Raw genomic sequence first — 19856 nt, forward strand, 5'->3', positions numbered from 1 at the left:
TTGGTCCCTAATCTGTAGCGGTGCATTGGATTCTTCCGTCCTAAGTGCAGGACTCTGCACTTCTCCTTGTTGAACCTCATCAGATTTCTTTTGGCCCAATCCTCTAATTTGTCTAGCTCCCTCTGTAGCCTATCCGTACGCTCCAGAGTACCTACCACTCCTCCCAGTTTAGAGTCATCTGTAAACTTGCTAAGGGTGCAGTCCATGCCATCCTCCAGATCATTTATGAAGATCACAATTCTAGCTTCCAAGGACTGTGGAAGTTTAACGCCTTTCTTGGTAATCTAATTAGACCCCTGTGGTACAGCAACAGTTCCCATCCATCCCAAGGACACAGAGGAAAAATTGTATTGAAGTTTTTATCTTCTCCACTGATGCAGAACAGAAAATGGTGCTCTTCAGTGCTCTCAGCTGCATTCAGTGTCCCTGTCCAGGTGTTCACATCTATTTCAGAGATCCATTTAATAGAATCATAAGAATAATCAGGTTTGGAAGGGACCTCAGGAGGTCATCTAGTCTAACCCCCGGCTCAGAGCAGGACCAATCCCCAGCTAAATCATCCTAGCCAGGGCTTTGTCAAGCCTGACCTTAAAAACCTTAAAAGGAAGGAAATTCTACCACCTCCCTAGGTAACGCATTCCAGTGCTTCACCACCCTCCTAGTGAAAACGTTTTTCCTAATATCCAACCTAAACCTCCCCCACTGCAACTTGAGACCGTTACTCCTTGTTCTGTCATCTGCTACCTCCGAGAACAGTCTAGAGCCATCCTCTTTGGAACCCCATTTCAGGTAGTTGAAAGCAGCTATCAAATCCCCCCTCATTCTTCTCTTCCGTAGACTAAACAATCCCAGTTCCTTCAGCCTCTCCTCATAAGTCATGTGTTCCAGTCCCCTAATCATTTTTGTTGCCCTCCGCTGGACGCTTTCCAATTTTTCCACATCCTTCTTGTAGTGTGGGGCCCAAAACTGGACACAGTACTCCAGATGAGGCCTCACCAATGTCGAATAGAGGGGAACGATCACGTCCCTCAATCTGCTGGCAATGCCCCTACGTATACATCCCAAAATGCCATTGGCCTTCTTGGCAACAAGGGCACACTGCTGACTCATATCCAGCTTCTCGTCCACTGTAACCCCTAGGTCCTTTTCTGCCGAACTGCTGCCGAGCCATTCGGTCCCTAGTCTGTAGCGGTCCATGGGATTCTTCTTTCCTAAGTGCAGGACTCTGCACTTGTCCTTGTTGAACCTCATCAGATTTCTTTTGGCCCAATCCTCTACCACTCCTCCCAATTTAGTGTCATCTGCAAACTTGCTGAGGGTGCAGTCCACACCATCCTCCAGATCATTAATGAAGATATTGAACAAAACCGGCCCCAGGACCGACCCTTAGGGCACTCCGCTTGATACCAGCTGCCAACTAGACATGGAGCCATTGATCACTACCCGTTGAGCTCGACGATCTAGCCAGCTTTCTATCCACTTTATAGTCCATTCATCCAGCCCATACTACTTTAACTTGCTGGCAAGAATACTGTGGGAGACAGTGTCAAAAGCTTTGCTAAAGTCAAGGAATAACATGACCACTGCTCTCTCCTCATCCACAGAGTCAATTATCTCGTTATAGAAGGCAATTAGATTAGTCAGGCATGACTTGCCTTTGGTGAATCCATGCTGACTGTTCCTGATCACTTTCCTCTCCTCTAAGTGCTTCAGAATTGATTCCTTGAAGATCTGCTCCATGATTTTTCCAGGGATTGAGGTGAGGCTGACTGGCCTTTAGTTCCCCAGATCCTCCTCCTTCTCTCTTTTAAAGATGAGCACTACATTAGCCTTTGTCCAGTCTTCTGGGACCTCCCCCGATTGCCGAGAGTTTTCAAAGATAATGGCCAATGGCTTTGCAATCACATCCGCCAACTCCCTCAGTACTCTTGAATGCAGCGCATCCAGCCCCATGGACTTGTGTTAGTCCAGCTTTTCTAAATAATCCCAAACCACTTCTTTCTCCACAGAGGGCTGGTCACCTCCTCCCCATTCTGTGTTGTCCAGTGCAGTAGTCTGGGAGATGACCTTGTTCGTGAAGACAGAGGCAAAAAAAGCATTGAGTACATTAGCTTTTTCCACATCCTCTGTCCCTAGGTTGCCTCCCTCATTCAGTAAGGGGCCTACTCTTTCCTTGGCTTTCTTCTTGCTGCTAACATACCCGAAGAAACCCTTCTTGTTACTCTTAACATCTCTTGCTAGCTGCAACTCCAAGTGCGATTTGGCCTTCTTGATTTCACTGCTGCATGCCTGAGCAATATTTTTATACTCCTCCCTGGTCATTTGTCCAGTCTTCCACTTCTTGTAAGCTTCTTTTTTGTGTTTAAGATCAGCAAGGATTTCACTGTGAAGCCAAGCTGGTTGCCTTCCGTATTAATATTCTTTCTACACATCAGGATGGTTTGTTCCTGTAACCTCAATAAGGATTCTTTAAAATACTGCCAGCTCTCCTGCACTCCTTTCCCCCCATGTTATTCTCCCAGGGGATCTTGCCCATCAGTTCCCTGAGGGACTCAAAGTCTGTTTTTCTGAAGTCCAGGGTCCGCATTCTGCTGCTCTCCTTTCTTCCTTGTGTCAGGATCCTGAACTCGACCATCTCATGGTCACTGCCTCCCATGTTCCCCTCCACTTTTGCTTCCCCTACTAATTCTTCCCGGTTTGTGAGCAGCAGGTCGAGAAGAGCTCTGCCCCTAGTTGGTTCCTCCAGCACTTGCACCAGGAAATTGTCCCCTACGCTTTCCAAAAACTTCCTGGATTGTCTGTGCACTGCTGTACTGCTCTCCCAGCAGATATCAGGGTGATTGAACATTTTGACTGTCCTGGTCATTCCCCTCCTACAGCCTGCACATAGCTAACATCCACAGCTCCTCCAGTCATAATGATGCAGAGGAGCAGAGTTCATTGGGCCTTGGCCTACTGAGACTGAAGCTGGCACTTACCCTTCTAGGTGAGCGTCTGTCATGGTTCAGCAGGTTTTACTAACAACTCACTGTAATTTGCTGCAAGGCTCCTGGCTTCCAGCACCTAATTAACCTCCACTGCAGCCCTCCTGACAAGACAGCTCATGCTAAATCACTGCACTGATGTGAGAGGAAAAAACACAGGCTCTACTTTTACTGCCCAATGGGCATGTAGGGCAGGAATTACAAAAATCACTGAGGGAAGCAGGAGCACGTCCCATTGAAAGATAATGGGAGCTGGGCTCAAACTTCTCAGACACTTTTCAAAATCCTGTCTCCAACTCTGGGATGCTGTAAACCGCCCATGAGCCCCTACCTTCTATCAGCTCTCAGCCTGTTAAATAGATTCACAAACTGTAAGGTCAACGGGAGCCATTCTGATAATCTAGTCTGACCTTCTGCACGTCCCTGGCCAGAAAACACCACCCAAGGAGTCCTGCAGTGAGCCCAACACTTTGTGGTGGAAACATAGCTGATCTTTCAGAAAGATACCCTTAAATAATTACTGCAGGACCTCATGGTGGAAACACAGACAAAGAAGCCAAGGTGAGAGGTGGTTCTAGGAATGTAAAGGCATGGAGGAATTGCATTATCAGGCTGAGAGCTTGGTGAACATTGACTGAGAAGCTGTTCCACATGTAATTAGGGATTAAGGGCCTGGGTGTCCTAGCGCTTGACACTGTAGATGGAGGAGCCAGAAAGGAGGCAAAAGAGGAAGATGTGTAGAGAAAGGACAAAGCAGGAAGAGAGAGTGTGTAGAGGGAAGGGAAGAGGAAGTAAGCAAAAGAAGGAAGAAGGGAGGTTCGGGACAGGAGGGGCAAGCCAATCGATAAACATCTAACCCTCACATCCTCTCCCTCATCCTCCCCTCCCTGTGTCCCCTCTTGGGATGAACTCTTTACAGGAGGGGAGCTGTCCTATTGGTACCCAGAGCATAAACACAGATTACGAATCAGGAACAATTGCAACCTGGCCTCTAAATGTTATTCTATTGCCAAAGACAAAGGCTTACCACCATTTGAAAAGCAGCCTTCTCCCTAGCGGTCACCCCCACCGCAGCCCTCTGGACAAGGGATCTGATGCTAAATTGCTGTCAAAAGGAACCAGACTCAGTCCTCCAGCATCCCCAGGGCTCTCCTCACAATGCTGGAGGGCAGCAGAGGGAGACCTCCAGGAGCATGTGTTTGGAAAGTGAAACTCTTCACTGGTTTATGTTCCTATTATCAGATACCAAATGAAGGTGGCAGGCAGCACTGTGGGGAGCAACATAGGCTGTAACCATACAGTTTAAACAGGGTCTTTCTGAAACAGGAGGATTTCTTTCTTTGTTGCCTACTATACCTTAGTAGCATATGGAACAACCTGTCGGAAGCACATGGCAGCAGGTCCAGCTGTGTCCCACCAAGCTGTGCTGAATAACTGCCCCATGCATATTGATTCACCCAAACTCTCGCTGTGGGAAGAAAAAGTCACAGACTGTTTTAGGAAATCTGAACTGGAAAAATCTCATCCCCCATGGGGGCAGGTTCCAGAAATCAGGCACGGAAAAACTGCCTGGTAAAAGCCTGTCCACTGAGCAACAGCATGAACAGGGATGATCAGATAGGCATCTGACAGTTCAGATCCTCTGCATTTACTGCGATCTCTTATCTAGTGGTTAGTATTTGGGATTGGGGAATCCAGTAGCTCCTCCTGTGACCTCAGGCATATCTCAACCTCCCAATGTCTCAGTTTCCCCCTTTGTAAAATGGAGATAATAGCTATTAGCTACCTCACAGGGGACTGTGAGCCTTCATTTATGCCAAGGACCAGCATGTGATGGGGGAGAGAAAAGACATACTTGAATGTTTGAACTCCGAGACCACAGGGACGGGCACCATAGCCAGATAGAAACAGAACTTCAGGCAACCTTTAAGAGGGCTTAGGTTGCGATTCAGAATAAGGTTCAGGTCAATTCTTATTTAATCCTGATTGGTTCACCCACCCCGCATAAAAATTGTAATCTAGCCAGAAGGGGAGCAAAATGGATGGTATAAAGCAGGGGTCCTTCCATCCATGCATTCTACACTCCACAGCAGGCATTTCAGAGACCCAGCTCCAGAGGGTGGCCACACACCCAGACTGCAAATCTGGAGGCACAGAAAGGGTTGCATCACTTCTCAGACTGTGCCTACAGTGGTGGGAACTCATTGAGAATCCTGTCTCATTAGTTTATTCTCCTTTAGCAGCCTGTCTGGCCAGGAGCTATTGCCAGGGAGCGAGCAGGCAGTATATCACCAGTTCTCTCAATTAAACCCTCCTGTTCGTTCTCTTTGCAGAGCTGGAGGACGTTGCTGTTTCCTAGTCATGACACAATCTGGAGGTGGCAATGGTGTCTGTAAATTAGTATTTTGATACCGAAGTGGCACGAGTACAAGCTCCGGGTCTCGGCAGCAATAACAAGACAATTACATTTGTTTTCTAGCTGAGTGGACAGGAAAATGACTCACCTGGATTAAAAGGGCCATTTGCTCTTTGCAGCCTCACTGCATCCACAAGCCTTAGGCACAGAATCATTCTGCACTAGCCTTAAGAAGCCCTCAGTGTTCCTCCTCATCTCCTTTCCTACCAGCCAAAAGAGCCCAGCAAGCCATCTAATCTCCTTTCCTAGCTGCCCAGCCATCTGCGGTCTCTCTCTTCCCCAGATGGCTTCTATCAGCTCCATGGTCATCACGCACTTCATCAGCCTCCTGGTTTACACCACATGCTGGTTACATCACAGCCAGCATGACCACTGTCGCACTGTACCAGCATCTAATTCTTTGCATATGTCCCATCCATCCACTCAAGAAAGCAGATCAAGCCTGATGTGTCATGGTAGTACACATGTTCCCCACACCCCACAGCCTGCTGGAGCAGAAAGCCGAGAACGCCTCACTCACTCTCATCTGGGTTTGGGGATGCAAGAATAGCACTGTGCTTCCTCTTCACTTCCTCCACATTCTCAGAAATTTTATCGATGAACCCTCGAATTTCTTCCACCTACGGAGACATGGCCCAAATGAACACAGCTGTTCAGCATATTCATGACAGTTGAGTCTATGAGAAGGGGAGAGGTTGTTAAACTCAAGTGCTCCCCCATCTGAAAGCAGTCATAGGAGACCTGGGCCAGCATAGGCTGCTTCCTGCAGGAGAATTTCGCTGGCTACCACCTGATTGGCTTCTTAAAAGTGTGGCTATATCATGAAAAGAGACTCTCTAAAGTGCAGCAGTGTGGTTTGGGGGCAGGGGAACATGTTTATTACATCAGTGACTCTATGTCACGTCTGTTCAGTTTACATGTTAGAAAATGTTATTTCAACATGCCAGCCCAGAAAACTCCCTTGGGATCCAGGAGACTCCAAGCTTCCCAGCTCATGCATTAGCATCAAGAATAATGGTTTTCCATCTGGGACACTGAATAATTCTGCTCCAGATGCACAAGTCAAACTGCAGACCAGCTTGCTCTTCTATAACTGCTGGATCCACAGGGTTAACCTTCTAGTCATTAAGGAAAACACACTTGGCCGATACACTGGGAGAGTAGACGTAGTGAGTGAGAAGGTGACCGTCACTGCACTTTAAGGAAGTTTGCTGATGTCTTGGGAAATGCAGTCAGGGTTGCATTATGCTGTTTTTCTGGGCTGCCTATCTAGAATACCTCTTCCTTCAATTCGCTGAGTGACTTTTCAATGGGGTTTTACATCCTACATTCAACTTTTGATAGACTGCCTAGAGATGTCTTCACCCCCCCAACACACTATGATAAAGGTGTTCTAAAAAGCTGCACGCATTGCTCACAGCCACCCACATGCCAGAATAGAACCTCCATTTGTAAGCCAGATATGTACAGAAAAAGTCAGCCAGTCCCATGCAGAGGGACTTCCAGGGTTGTTTTAGTGCCTTTCTGCTATAATCAAAGCACTGAGGCAAGAAAGGTTGCAGGGTTTGAGGCTTTCTGCTGCCCCAAAAGACAGTGGCTTTCCTCCACACTGGCATAGGGACATCTGTTCTAATTTACCAACAGTTGCTAAAGTTGTCCCTTTGGTTTCGAAGGATGCACCTGGAGGATCAAATTTCACATTACATCATAGGCTTTGTAATTGCACATTACAACATTGGCTCTGCTGTGAAGACTGCATGATACTAATCAATGCCTAAACCTTTATGGGGCATGCTCTGGGGTGTGACCGAGGAGGAGCTAACATAGGCTGAAGCCTGAGAATTGGCAGACCTCATGTCAACGAGTAAAAGACTCTGTTCCCACTGGCAATTCCTACACACGTGACTGTGACATCAACTGGAGGGCAGGGATGAGAACACAGGTGCCATGTATTCTGTGGCTAGAGTCCAGTGGGAGGTCAGGGAGAGAGCACCACTTAGAGTTCTGACCAGCGGCACAGCTCTGAGCTTCGCTGAGAGAACCAACATCTCACCTGTTCAAAGAACTCATCCATGAAGCGATCCCGGTCCACGCTAACGGTGACTTCATCATCATCATCACTGTCCTTAGCCTGTGCAGACACAAACACAGACATTAGCAAGATGCTCTCTACAAACTTCGCTGATCCATTCTAAGAACGTAGCCCAATGGCCCTCTCTCGAGTCAGCAGAACATGGGTTTCCATCTGAACTTTGCCTGGGAACAGGTTACTCCTGTGATGCGGGAGGTAAATGCTGACCCTTTAGAAGCTGTGGGGATTAATTAAATTAATGGAAAAGGAAAAACCCAGGAAAGAATCAATCCCTGGACACTGCATTTAGAGTGTTACTAAAAGGCTTAAGGAAATATCAAGATCAGGCTCACACACAGAGGCATGATGAAAATCACCACTGAAACTCATGGTCAAGTCTCTTAAGCTTTTTGTGCCTCAGTTTACCTTAGTGTAAAATAAGAATAATGATTTTTACATAGTGTGCTGAAAGGAATCATTTCATGTATAAGTAGGGGCATAGCAAGCAGATCGAGGGATGTGATCATCCCCCTCTATTCGACATTGGTGAGGCCTCATCTGGAGTACTGTGTCCAGTTTTGAGCCCCACACTACAACAAGGATGTGGATAAATTGGAGAGAGTCCAGCGAAGGGCAACAAAAATGATTAGGGGTCTGGAACACATGACTTATGAGGAGAGGCTGAGGGAACTGGGATTGTTTAGTCTGCAGAAGAGAAGAATGAGGGGGGATTTGATAGCTGCTTTCAACTACCTGAGAGGTGGTTCCAGAGAGGATGGTTCTAGACTATTCTCAGTGGTAGAAGAGGACAGGACAAGGAGTAATGGTCTCAAGTTGCAGTGGGGGAGGTTTAGGTTGGATATTAGGAAAAACTTTTTCACTAGGAGGGTGGTGAAACACTGGAATGCGGTACCTAGGGAGGTGGTAGAATCTCCTTCCTTAGAAGTTTTTAAGGTCAGGCTTGACAAAGCCCTGGCTGGGATGATTTAATTGGGGATTGGTCCTGCTTTGAGCAGGGGGTTGGACTAGATGACCTCCTGAGGTCCCGTTCAACCCTGATATTCTATGATTCTATGTCCTCATACACACAGCAGAGGACAGCTCAATGAAAACAACTGCTCCATGCACAAAGAGGATGTGTGACTAGTAAACATGGGGTAGAAAATAACACAGAATATAGTATAATCACAATATATAAATGGATGCTATGTTCACTTTTGGTGGTCCTATTGCAGTAAAACCTTAGCAGAAATAGAGGAGAGCAGGGTTCAGAGACAGGTGACCAAAATTAGAGATCTAGAAAGTCTTCAACATGAGGAGTTGTTATAGCTGTGTTGGTCCCAGCATATTAGAGAGACAAGGACTCGTGAATATCCTAGGATCAACATGGCTACAACACTGTACACAACAATGGAAGATATCGAACTCACCCACCTCCTCTTTAGTATGAGGAGACAGTTAAAAGATTTCATGCAGAGAGGAGACATGAGAGAGAGGAAATAATGAATGGGTAGGGAAGTTCCTATATACCTTTGCACTCTTGGAAAGGGGAGGTGCAATGAAATTGAAAGGGAACAAATTTAATACTAACAAAAAGAAAGATTCTCTTTTACTCAACACAGAATTCACCCATGAACTCCCTGCCACATGGTATCAGAGCCCAGGAGCTTACCAGGATCCTAGGAAGGGTTTGACATTCATGTGGGTAATGAGAATACTCACAAATACTGTAGACAGGATACAAACAGAAGGGCTCTAAACCCCAGTGCTTCAGTCTACAAGCCCACCATGAATTGTATGGAGTTAGGAAGACCCTTCCCATGAGCAGGTGATTCCAGAATTGTCTGTTATAGGGGTTTTTTACACCGTCTTCTACAGCAGCTGGTGCTGGGCACTGTCAAGCCATATCTGCACTACAAATGGGTGTGTTCTACAAGATAGCCAACACAGTGAAAATCCAAGACAAGACAAACTGACGTTTTACCTCAATATAACTGATTGAGGTGAACTCTAAACTCCCCCTTGGGTACACCTCAATCAGCTTCACCGTGATAAAACTACAGCTTGCCCAGTCTTCACCAGGATTCTCCACCATGTCGGCTGTCTCACTGTAAAAGCACATCTCTTTGGAGTGAAGACATGACCTTCAAGGTCAGATCCTGGAGTTGCCACTCCCCAATCTGATTCAGTCTGGCTGTTCCTAAATCTCTACTACAGGGGAGAGATTTCATCAAGCCATATTTGTAAAGCACTTTCAGACCCAATACACACACAGTGTAAGCACAAACTCTCATTGGCTATTATGGGGGCAAAAGCCTCTCCAGATGTTACTGACAGCACCTGTTTTGTTTCCAAGAGTATTGCTTATGGGCAGGTGTACCAAAATTCAGAACCTGAATGTACGTCACACAGAGGAGGAAGAGCCCAGCCCCGGAACAGCCTCTCTCAAGTGCAGACTCTGAGGCCCTTATCCTGCAGAGCTCTGCATTCAAGGCCACAGCTCCAGAAAGTAGCCTGTGACGTGAAGTAAGAGAACAATTTAGGCTTAACAGACTCTCACCCTAATCTGCTCAGCTAACAAGATGTGCTGAATCAGCACCAGACCTACAGGGCTATTAAACAAAAAGGAGACAGTCAAGAGAGCATTATGTGACCATACAAAGATACAGTTTACTGCCCGAACACCCCTCACACACAGCCCAGGGCACTCTGCAGCCACTCAGAGCTGCAGATACACTGAAGCACACAGATTGCTAAACGATCATATAAATGATTTCATCAAGCAAAGCAAATAACCCTCACACCTGAATGCTTAGGGATGGGAGGGGAAGGACCCCCCCAACCCCCCACATGGCAATCCTCCACCTCAATTGTATTATTCTGAGCGTGCTTTCACCCATCTGGTGCCCTCCTTCACATGTTCTTCCCTTTCCCTTCTCCTGATGGCCCAAGCCAAGGCAGTTTGTGGATAAACACTGATCTCTTCCCACTCATTCGCTTACTGATTTGTGGCAAGAAACACCCTACCTACTTTATCCATATGTCTGCACAGGATCCACAAACAAGCTTTGAACACAAATGAGGCTGTGTCCCGTGCACATGCTCCCATAATTATCAATTGCGCTGTATGTTTCGGGAGTTATTAGTACATCGTCTCCCAGAACTAGTATAATTGCCTGTTTTAGCCATTTGGTTTTTGTCCCACCAGATAACCTATTTGTTTTTCACTTTACTTAGGTTTCAGTGAGGACTCTCTATGTTGAATTAAGATGGACTGCATTTTCAAACTGCTAAATGGCTAGGAAGAATCTGAGACCAGTTAATAAGCCTGTCGCACTCTCTACACCTGTACATGACAGGGAAGATTTAATCAGAAAATTATCTGCCCAACTGAACACATTTTATGCCTTTACTTACAGTGAGCCCTGGTCTACACTAGGAGTTTAGGTCAAATTTAGCAGCGTTAAATCAATTTAACCCTGCACCCGTCCACACGACTTTTTTTCGACTTAAAGGGCTTGTAAAATTGATTTCCTTACTCCACCCCCGACAAGGGGATTAGCACTGAAATCGGCATTGCCGGATCGAATTTGGGGTACTGTGGATGCAATTTGACGGTATTGGCCTCCGGGAGCTATCCCAGGGTGCTCCATTGTGACTGCTCTGGACAGCACTCTCAACTCTGATGCACTGGCCAGGTAGATTGGAAAAGGCCTGTGAACTTTTGAATTCGAATTTCCTGTTTGGCCAGCTTGGCAAGCTGCAGGTGAGTGCAGAGCTCATCAGCAGAGGTGACCATGATGGAGTCCCAGAATCGGAAAAGAGCTCCAGTATGGACCGAACGGGAGGTACAGGATCTGATCGCTGTATGGGGAGAGGAATCTGTGCTATCAGAACTCCGTTCCAGTTTTCGAAATGCCGAAACATTTGTCAAAATCTCCCAGGGCATGAAGGACAGATGCCATAACAGGGACCCAAAGCAGTGCCGCAAGAAACTTAAGAAGCTGAGGCAAGCCTACCAGAAAACCAGAGAGGCAAACGGCCGCTCTAGGTCACAGCCCAAAACATGCCGCTTCTATGATGAGCTGCATGCCATTTTAGGGGGTTCAGCCACCACTACCCCAACCGTGTTGTTTGACTCCTTCAATGGAGATGGAGGCAACACGGAAGCAGGTTTTGGGGATGAGGAAGATGATGATGAAGTTGTAAATAGCTCACAGCAAGCAAGTGGAGAAACCGGTTTTCCAGACAGCCAGGAACTGTTTCTCACCGTGGACCTGGAGCCAGTACCCCCCGAACCCACCCAACGCTGCCTCTCGGACCCGCCAGGTGGAGAAGGGACCTCTGTGAGTGTACCTTTTAAAATACTATACATGGTTTAAAAGCAAGCATGTTTAATGATTAATTTGCCCTGGCATTCGCGGCTCTCCTGGATGTACGCCCAAAGCCTTTGCAAAAGGTTACTGGGGAGGGCAGCCTTATTCCTTCCACCATGGTAGGACACTTTACCACTCCAGGCCAGTAGCACATAGTCGGGAATCATTGCAGAACAAAGCACTGCAGTGTATGTTTGCTGGCATTCAAACAACATCCGTTCTTTATCTCTCTGTGGGTATGTCTACACTACGAAATTAGGTCAAATTTTTGTAGAAGTTAGTTTTGTAGAAAGCGTTTTTATACAGTCGATTGTGTGTGTCCCCACATAAATGCTCTAAGTGCATGAAGTTGGCGGAGTGTGTCCACAGTACCGAGGCAACCGTCAACTTCCGGAGTCACAGTTCCCGCAGTCTCCGCTGCCCATTTAAATTCTGGGTAGAAATCCCAGTGCCTGATGGGGCTACAACATTGTTGTGGGTGGTTCTGGGTACATATCGTCAGGCCCCCCCTTCCCTCCCTCCCTCCATGAGAGCAAGGGCAGACAATTGTTTTGCGCCTTTTTTCCCTGAGTTACCTGTGCAGACGCCATACCATGGCAAGCATGGAGCCCGCTCAGCTCATTGTCACCGTATGTCTCCTGGGTGCTGGCAGACGCGGTACTGCATTGCTACACAGCAGCAGCAACCCATTGCCTTGTGGCAGCAGACGGTGCAATAGGCCTGATAACCATAGTCATCGTATCTGAAGTACTGGCCGCCTCGGTAAGGTCAGTCAGAAGCGCCTGAGCAGATATGGGTGCAGGGACTAAATTAGGAGTGACTCGACCAGGTCGTTCTCTTTAGTCCTGCAGGCAGTCCTATTGTACCATCTTATAGTGAGCAGGCAGGAGATGTGGCTAGCAGTCCTATTGTACCATCTTCTGCCGGGCAGGCAGGAGATGACGATGGCTAGAAGTCCTTCTGCGCCGTCTGCTGACAGCCAAAGATGCAAAACATAGATGGAGTGGATCAAAATAAGAAATACACCAGATTTGTTTTGTATTCATTTGCTCCCCCCACCCTCCCTCTCTCCGTGAAGTCCTGCCTGAAATACCAGAAGGAGGGACAGCTCAGTGGGTTGAGCATTGGCCTGCTAAACCCAGGGGTTTGAGTTCAATCCTTCAGGGGGCCATTCTGTGTGACAGTTGTTTTTCTTTCTCCTTGATGTAAAGCCACCCCCTTTGTTGATTTTAATTCCCTGTAAGCCAACCCTGTAAGCCATGTCGTCAGTCACCCCTCCCTCCATCAGAGCAACAGCAGACAATCGTTCCACGCCTTTTTTCCGTGCAGACGCCATACCATGGCAAGCATGGAGCCTGCTCAGATCACTTTGGCATTTAGGAGCACATTAAACACCACGCGCATTATCCAGCAGTATATGCAGCACCAGAACCTGGCAAAGCGAAACCAGGAGAGTAGGCGACGTCAGCGCGGTGACGAAAGTGATGAGGACACGGACACAGACTTCTCTCAAAGCATGGACCCTGGCAATGGAGGCATCCTGGTGCTAATGGGGCAGGTTCATGCGGTGGAACACCGATTCTGGGCCTGGGAAACAAGCACAGACTGATGGGACCGCATAGTATTGTGGGTCTGGGATGATTCCCAGGGGCTGCGAAACTTTCGTATGTGTAAGGGCACTTTCACGGAACTTTGTGACTTGCTTTCCCCTGCCCTGAAGCGCATGAATACCAAGACGAGAGCAGCCCTCACAGTTGAGAAGCGAGTGCCAATAGCCCTGTGGAAGCTTGCAACGCCAGACAGCTACCGGTCAGTCAGAAATCAATTTGGAATGGGCAAATCTACTGTGGGGGCTACTGTGATGCAAGTAGCCAATGCAATCAAAGATCTGCTGACATCCCTGGGAAATGTGCAGGTCCTAGTGGATGGCTTTCCTGCAATGGGATTCCCTAACTGTGGTGGGGCCATAGACGGAACCCATATCCCAATCTTGGCACCAAGCCGGCGAGTACATAAACTGCAAGGGATACTTTTCAATAGTGCTGCAAGCACTGATGGATCACAAGGGACGTTTCACCAACATCAACGTGGGATGGCCAGGAAAGGTACATGATGCTCGCATCTTCAGGAACTCTGGTCTGTTTCAAAAGCTGCAGGAAGGTACTTTCTTCCCGGACCAGAAAATAACCTTTGGGGATGTTGAAATGCCTATAGTTATCCTTGGGGACCCAGCCTACCCCTTAATGCCCTGGCTCATGAAGCCATACAGAGGCACCTAGGACAGTCAGTCAGGAGCTACTCAACTACAGGCTAAGCAAGTGCAGAATGGTGGTAGAATGTGCATTTGGACGTTTAAAAGCGTGCTGGCGCAGTTTACTGACTTGGTTAGACCTCAGCAAAACCAATATTCCCACTGTTATTACTGCTTGCTGTGTGCTCCACAATATCTGTGAGAATAAGGGGGAGATGTTTATGGCGGGGTGGGAGGTTGAGGCAAATTGCCTGGCCGCTGTTACGCACAGCCAGACACCAGAGTGGTTAGAAGAGCACAGGAGGGCGCGGTGTGCATCAGAGAAGCTTTGAAAACCAGTTTCATGACTGGCCAGGCTACGGTGTGAAAGTTTTGTTTGTTTCTCCTTGATTAAAACCCCCACCCCTTGGTTCACTCTACTTCCCTATAAGCTAACCACCCTCCCCTCCTCCCTTCGATCACCGCTTGCGGAGGCAATAAAGTCATTGTTGCTTCACATTCATGTATTCTTTATTAATTCATCACACAAATAGGGGGATAACTGCCAAGGTAGCCCGGGAGGGGTGGTGGAGGAGAGAAGCACTGCGAGAGGTGGTGGAGGAGGGAAGGACAAGGCCATACAGCATTTTAAAAGTTTAAAACTTTAAAACTTATTGAATGCCAGCCTTCTGTTGCTTGGGCAATCCTCTGGGGTGGAGTGGCTGGGTGACCGGAGGCCCCCCCACCGCGTTCTTGGGCGTCTGCGTGAGGAGGCTATGGAACTTAGGGAGGAGGGCAGTTGGTTACACAGGGGCTGAGCGGCGGTCTGTGCTCCTGCTGCCTTTCCTGCAGCTCAACCATACCCTTGAAACACATGCAGCTGGTGGAGAAAAAAAAAAGGGACAGTGGTATTTAAAAAGACACATTTTATAGAACAATGGGTACACTCTTTCACGGTAAACCTTGCTGTTAACATTAGATAAATAGCACATGTGCTTTCATTCCAAGGTCGTATTTTGCCTCCCTCCACTGTGTGGCTAGCCCCTCACCCTTCCTCCCTCCCCGTGGTGAACAGCGGGGAACATTTCTGTTCATCCACAGGCAAACAGCCCAGCAGGAATGGGCACCTCTGAATGTGTTCTTAAGAAAAGCACCCTATTTCAACCAGGTGACCATGAATGATATCACTCTCCTGAGGATAACACAGAGAGATAAAGAACGGATGTTGTTTGAATGCCAGCAAACATACACCGCAATGCTTTGTTCTACAATGATTCCCGAGTACGTGCTACTGGCCTGGTGTGGTAAAGTGTCCTACCATGGTGGAAGGAATAAGGCTGCCCTCCCCAGTAACCTTTTGCAAAGGCTTTGGGAGTACATCCAGGAGAGCCGCAAATGCCAGGGCAAATTAATCATTAAACATGCTTGCTTTTAAACCATGTATAGTATTTTAAAAGGTACACTCACCAGAGGTCCTTTCTCCACCTGGCGGGTCCGAGAGGCAGCGTTGGGTGGGTTCGGGGGGTACTGGCTCCAGGTCCACGGTGAGAAACAGTTCCTGGCTGTCTGGAAAACCGGTTTCTCCACTTGCTTGCTGTGAGCTATTTACAACTTCATCATCATCTTCCTCGTCCCCAAAACCTGCTTCCATGTTGCCTCCATCTCCATTGAAGGAGTCAAACAACACGGTTGGGGTAGTGGTGGCTGAACCCCCTAAAATGGCATGCAGCTCATCATAGAAGCAGCATGTTTTGGGCTGTGACCCAGAGTGGCCGTTTGCCTCTCTGGTTTTCTGGTAGGCTTGCCTCAGCTTCTTAAGTTTCACGCAGCACTGCTTCGGGTCCCTGTTATGGCCTCTGTCCTTCATGCCCTGGGAGATTTTGACAAATGTTTTGGCATTTCGAAAACTGGAACGGAGTTCTGATAGCACAGATTCCTCTCCCCATACAGCGATCAGATCCCGTACCTCCCATTCAGTCCATGCTGGAGCTCTTTTGCGATTCTGGGACTTCATCATGGTCACCCTCTGCTGATGAGCTCTTCATGGTCTCCTCTGCTGATGAGCTTTGCACTCATCAATCCTGAAGCTGATGAGCTCTGCACTCATCAATCCTGAAGCACTTGCATGAGAGGAAAGTGATCAGGAACAGCCAGCATGGATTCACCAAGGGAAGGTCATGCCTGACTAATCTAATCGCCTTTTATGATGAGATTACTGGTTCTGTGGATGAAGGGAAAGCAGTGGATGTATTGTTTCTTGACTTTAGCAAAGCTTTTGACACGGTCTCCCATAGTATTCTTGTCAGCAAGTTAAGGAAGTATGGGCTGGATGAATGCACTATAAGGTGGGTAGAAAGCTGGCTAGATTGTCGGGCTCAACGGGTAGTGATCAATGGCTCCATGTCTAGTTGGCAGCCGGTATCAAGTGGAGTGCCCCAAGGGTCGGTCCTGGGGCCGGTTTTATTCAATATCTTCATAAATGATCTGGAGGATGGTGTGGATTGCACTCTCAGCAAATTTGCGGATGATACTAAACTGGGAGGAGTGGTAGATACGCTGGAGGGGAGGGATAGGATACAGAAGGACCTAGACCAATTGGAAGATTGGGCCAAAAGGAATCTGATGAGGTTCAATAAGGATAAGTGCAGGGTCCTGCACTGAGGACGGAAGAACCCAATGCACAGCTACAGACTAGGGACCGAATGGCTAGGCAGCAGTTCTGCGGAAAAGGACCTAGGGGTGACAGTGGACGAGAAGCTGGATATGAGTCAGCAGTGTGCCCTTGTTGCCAAGAAGGCCAATGGCATTTTGGGATGTATAAGTAGGGGCATAGCGAGCAGATCGAGGGACGTGATCGTTCCCCTCTATTCGACATTGGTGAGGCCTCATCTGGAGTACTGTGTCCAGTTTTGGGCCCCACACTACAACAAGGATGTGGATAAATTGGAGAGAGTCCAGCGAAGGGCAACAAAAATGATTAGGGGACTGGAACACACGAGTTATGAGGAGAGGCTGAGGGAGCTGGGATTGTTTAGCCTGCAGAAGAGAAGAATGAGGGGGGATTTGATAGCTGCTTTCAAGTACCTGAAAGGGGGTTCCAAAGAGGATGGCTCTAGACTGTTCTCAATGGTAGCAGATGACAGAACGAGGAGTAATGGTCTCAAGTTGCAGTGGGGGAGGTTTAGATTGGATATTAGGAAAAACTTTTTCACTAAGAGGGTGGTGAAACACTGGAATGAGTTACCTAGGGAGGTGGTAGAATCTCCTTCCTTAGAGGTTTTTAAGGTCAGGCTTGACAAAGCCCTGGCTGGGATGATTTAACTGGGAATTGGTCTTGCTTTGAGCAGGGGGTTGGACTAGATGACCTTCTGGGGTCCCTTCCAACCCTGATATTCTATGATTCTATGATTCTAAGTGGCGGGCTGAAGAGAGGGCTGAAGCTGAAAGGTGGTGGCAGCATGATGAGAGGAGGCAGGATTCAATGCTGAGGCTGCTGGAGGATCAAACTCATATGCTCCAACATATGGTTGAGCTGCAGGAAAGGCAACAGAAGCGCAGACCGCCACTACAGCCCCTGTGTAACCAACCGTCCTCCTCCCCAAGTTCCACAGCCTCCTCACTCAGACGCCCAAGAACACAGTGGGGGGGCCTCTGGTCACCCAGCCACTCCACCCCAGAGGATTGCCCAAGCAACAGAAGGCTGGCATTCAATAAGTTTTTAAGTTTTAAACTTTTGAAGTGTTGTATGGCCTTGTCCTTCCCTCCTCCACCATCCCTCGCAGTGCTTCTCTCCTCCACCACCCCTCCCGGGCTACCTTGGCAGTTATCCCCCTATTTGTGTGATGAATTAATAAAGAATGCATGAATGTGAAGCAACAATGACTTCATTGCCTCCGCAAGCGGTGATCGAAGGGAGGAGGGGAGGGTGGTTAGCTTACAGGGAAGTAGAGTGAACCAAGGGGCGGGGGTTTTCAACAAGGAGAAAAACAGAACTTTCACACCGTAGCCTGGCCAGTCATGAAACTGGTTTTCAAAGCTCCTCTGATGCGCACTGCGCCTTCCTGTGCTCTTCTAACTGCCCTGTTATCTGGCTGCACGTAACGAGCAGCAAGGCAATTTGCGTCAACCTCCCACCCTGCCATAAACGTCTCCCTCTTACTCTCACAGATATTGCGGAGTGCACAGCAAGCAGTAATAATAGTGGAAATATTGGTTTTGCTGAGGTCTAACCAAGTCAGTAAACTGCGCCAGCGCGCTTTTAAACGTCCAAATGCACATTCTACCACCATTCTGCACTTGCTCAGCCTGTAGTTGAATAGCTCCTGACTACTGTCCAGGGTGCCTGTGTATGGCTTCATGAGCCAAGGCATGTAGGCTGGGTCCCCAAGGATAACTATAGGCATTTCAACATCCCCAATGGTTATTTTCTGGTCTGGAAAGAAAGTCCCTTCCTGCAGCTTTTGAAACAGACCAGAGTTCCTGAAGATGCGAGCATCATGTACCTTTCCCGGCCATCCCACGTTGATGTTGGTGAAACGTCCCTTTTGATCCACCAGTGCTTGCAGCACTATTGAAAAGTACCCCTTGCGGTTTATGTACTCTCCGGCTTTGTGTTCCGGTGCCAAGATAGGGATATGGGTTCCGTCTGTGGCCCCACCACAGTTAGGGAATCCTATTGCAGCAAAGCCATCCACTATGACCTGAACATTTCCCAGGGTTCTACCCTTGATAGCAGCAGATCTTTGATTGCGTGGGCTACTTGCATCACTGCAGCCCCCACAGTAGATTTGCCCACTCCAAATTGATTTCTGACTGACCAGTAGCTGTCTGGCATTGCAAGCTTTCACAGGGCTATTGCCACTCGCTTCTCAACTGTGAGGGCTGCTCTTATCTTGGAATTCTTGAGCCTCAGGGCAGGGGAAAGCAAGTCACAAAGTTCCATGAAAGTGCCCTTACACATACGAAAGTTTCGCAGCCACCGGGAATCGTCCCAGACCTGCAACACTGTGCGGTCCCACCAGTCTGTGCTTGTTTCCCAGGCCCAGAATCGGCGTTCCACCGCATGAACCTGCCCCATTAGCACCATGATGCTCGCATTGCCAGGGCCCATGCTTTGAGACAACTCTGTGTCCGTGTCCTCATCACTCTTGTCACCGTGCTGACATCGCCTACTCTCCCGGTTTCGCTTTGCCAGGTTCTGGTGCTGCATATACTGCTGGATAATGCGCGTGGTGTTTAATGTGCTCCTAAACGCCAAAGTGATCTGAGCAGGCTCCATGCTTGCCATGGTATGGCATCTGCACGGATAAAAGGCGCGGAACGATGTTCTGCTGTTGCTCTGATGGAGGAAGGGGCGACTGACGACATGGCTTACAGGGTTGGCTTACAGGGAATTAAAATCAACAAAGGGGGTTGCTTTACATCAAGGAGAAAGAAAAACAACTGTCACACAGAATGGCCCCCTCAAGGACTGAACTCAAACCCCTGGGTTTAGCAGGCCAATGCTCAACACACTGAGCTGTCCCTCCCCCCAGTATTTCAGGCAGGACTGAATCTCCATTAAACTTTTCAAGGTGCCCCTGACAGACCTCACCGAAACGATTGCCGGCTGTTGATTTCATGGAGGGAGGGAGGGGAGGGAGCAAATGAATACAAAACAAATCTGGTGTATTTCTTGTTTTGATCCACTCCATCTATCTTTTACATCTTTGGTTGGCAGCAGATGGTGCAGTAGGACTGCTAACCATCCACATCTCCTGCCTACTTACCATAAGATGGT

At 48.1% G+C, this 19856-nt stretch overlaps 1 protein-coding gene across 7 annotated transcripts in view; it reads right to left on the reverse strand.

Moving 5' to 3' along the window:
* The window catches only part of STX1A (syntaxin 1A), a 338787-nt gene that overhangs the window by 266916 nt on the left and 52015 nt on the right, over positions 1-19856 (reverse strand). For 5 of the 7 annotated variants that reach the window (XM_073315464.1, XM_073315468.1, XM_073315463.1 and 2 more), the window contains 2 exons: positions 7454-7531; positions 5921-6020 (listed from right to left, as the gene is read on the reverse strand). In XM_073315464.1, coding sequence (XP_073171565.1) covers positions 5921-6020; positions 7454-7531 — 178 coding nt within the window. Of the gene's footprint in view, positions 1-4340; positions 4453-5920; positions 6021-7453; positions 7532-19856 lie in introns of those variants that run through there. The other 2 variants (XM_073315466.1, XM_073315465.1) reach the window with 2 other exon arrangements.

This window comes from Lepidochelys kempii, chromosome 17, assembly GCF_965140265.1.
Source record: "Lepidochelys kempii isolate rLepKem1 chromosome 17, rLepKem1.hap2, whole genome shotgun sequence".
In the NCBI taxonomy this organism is placed as follows: Eukaryota; Metazoa; Chordata; order Testudines; family Cheloniidae; genus Lepidochelys; species Lepidochelys kempii.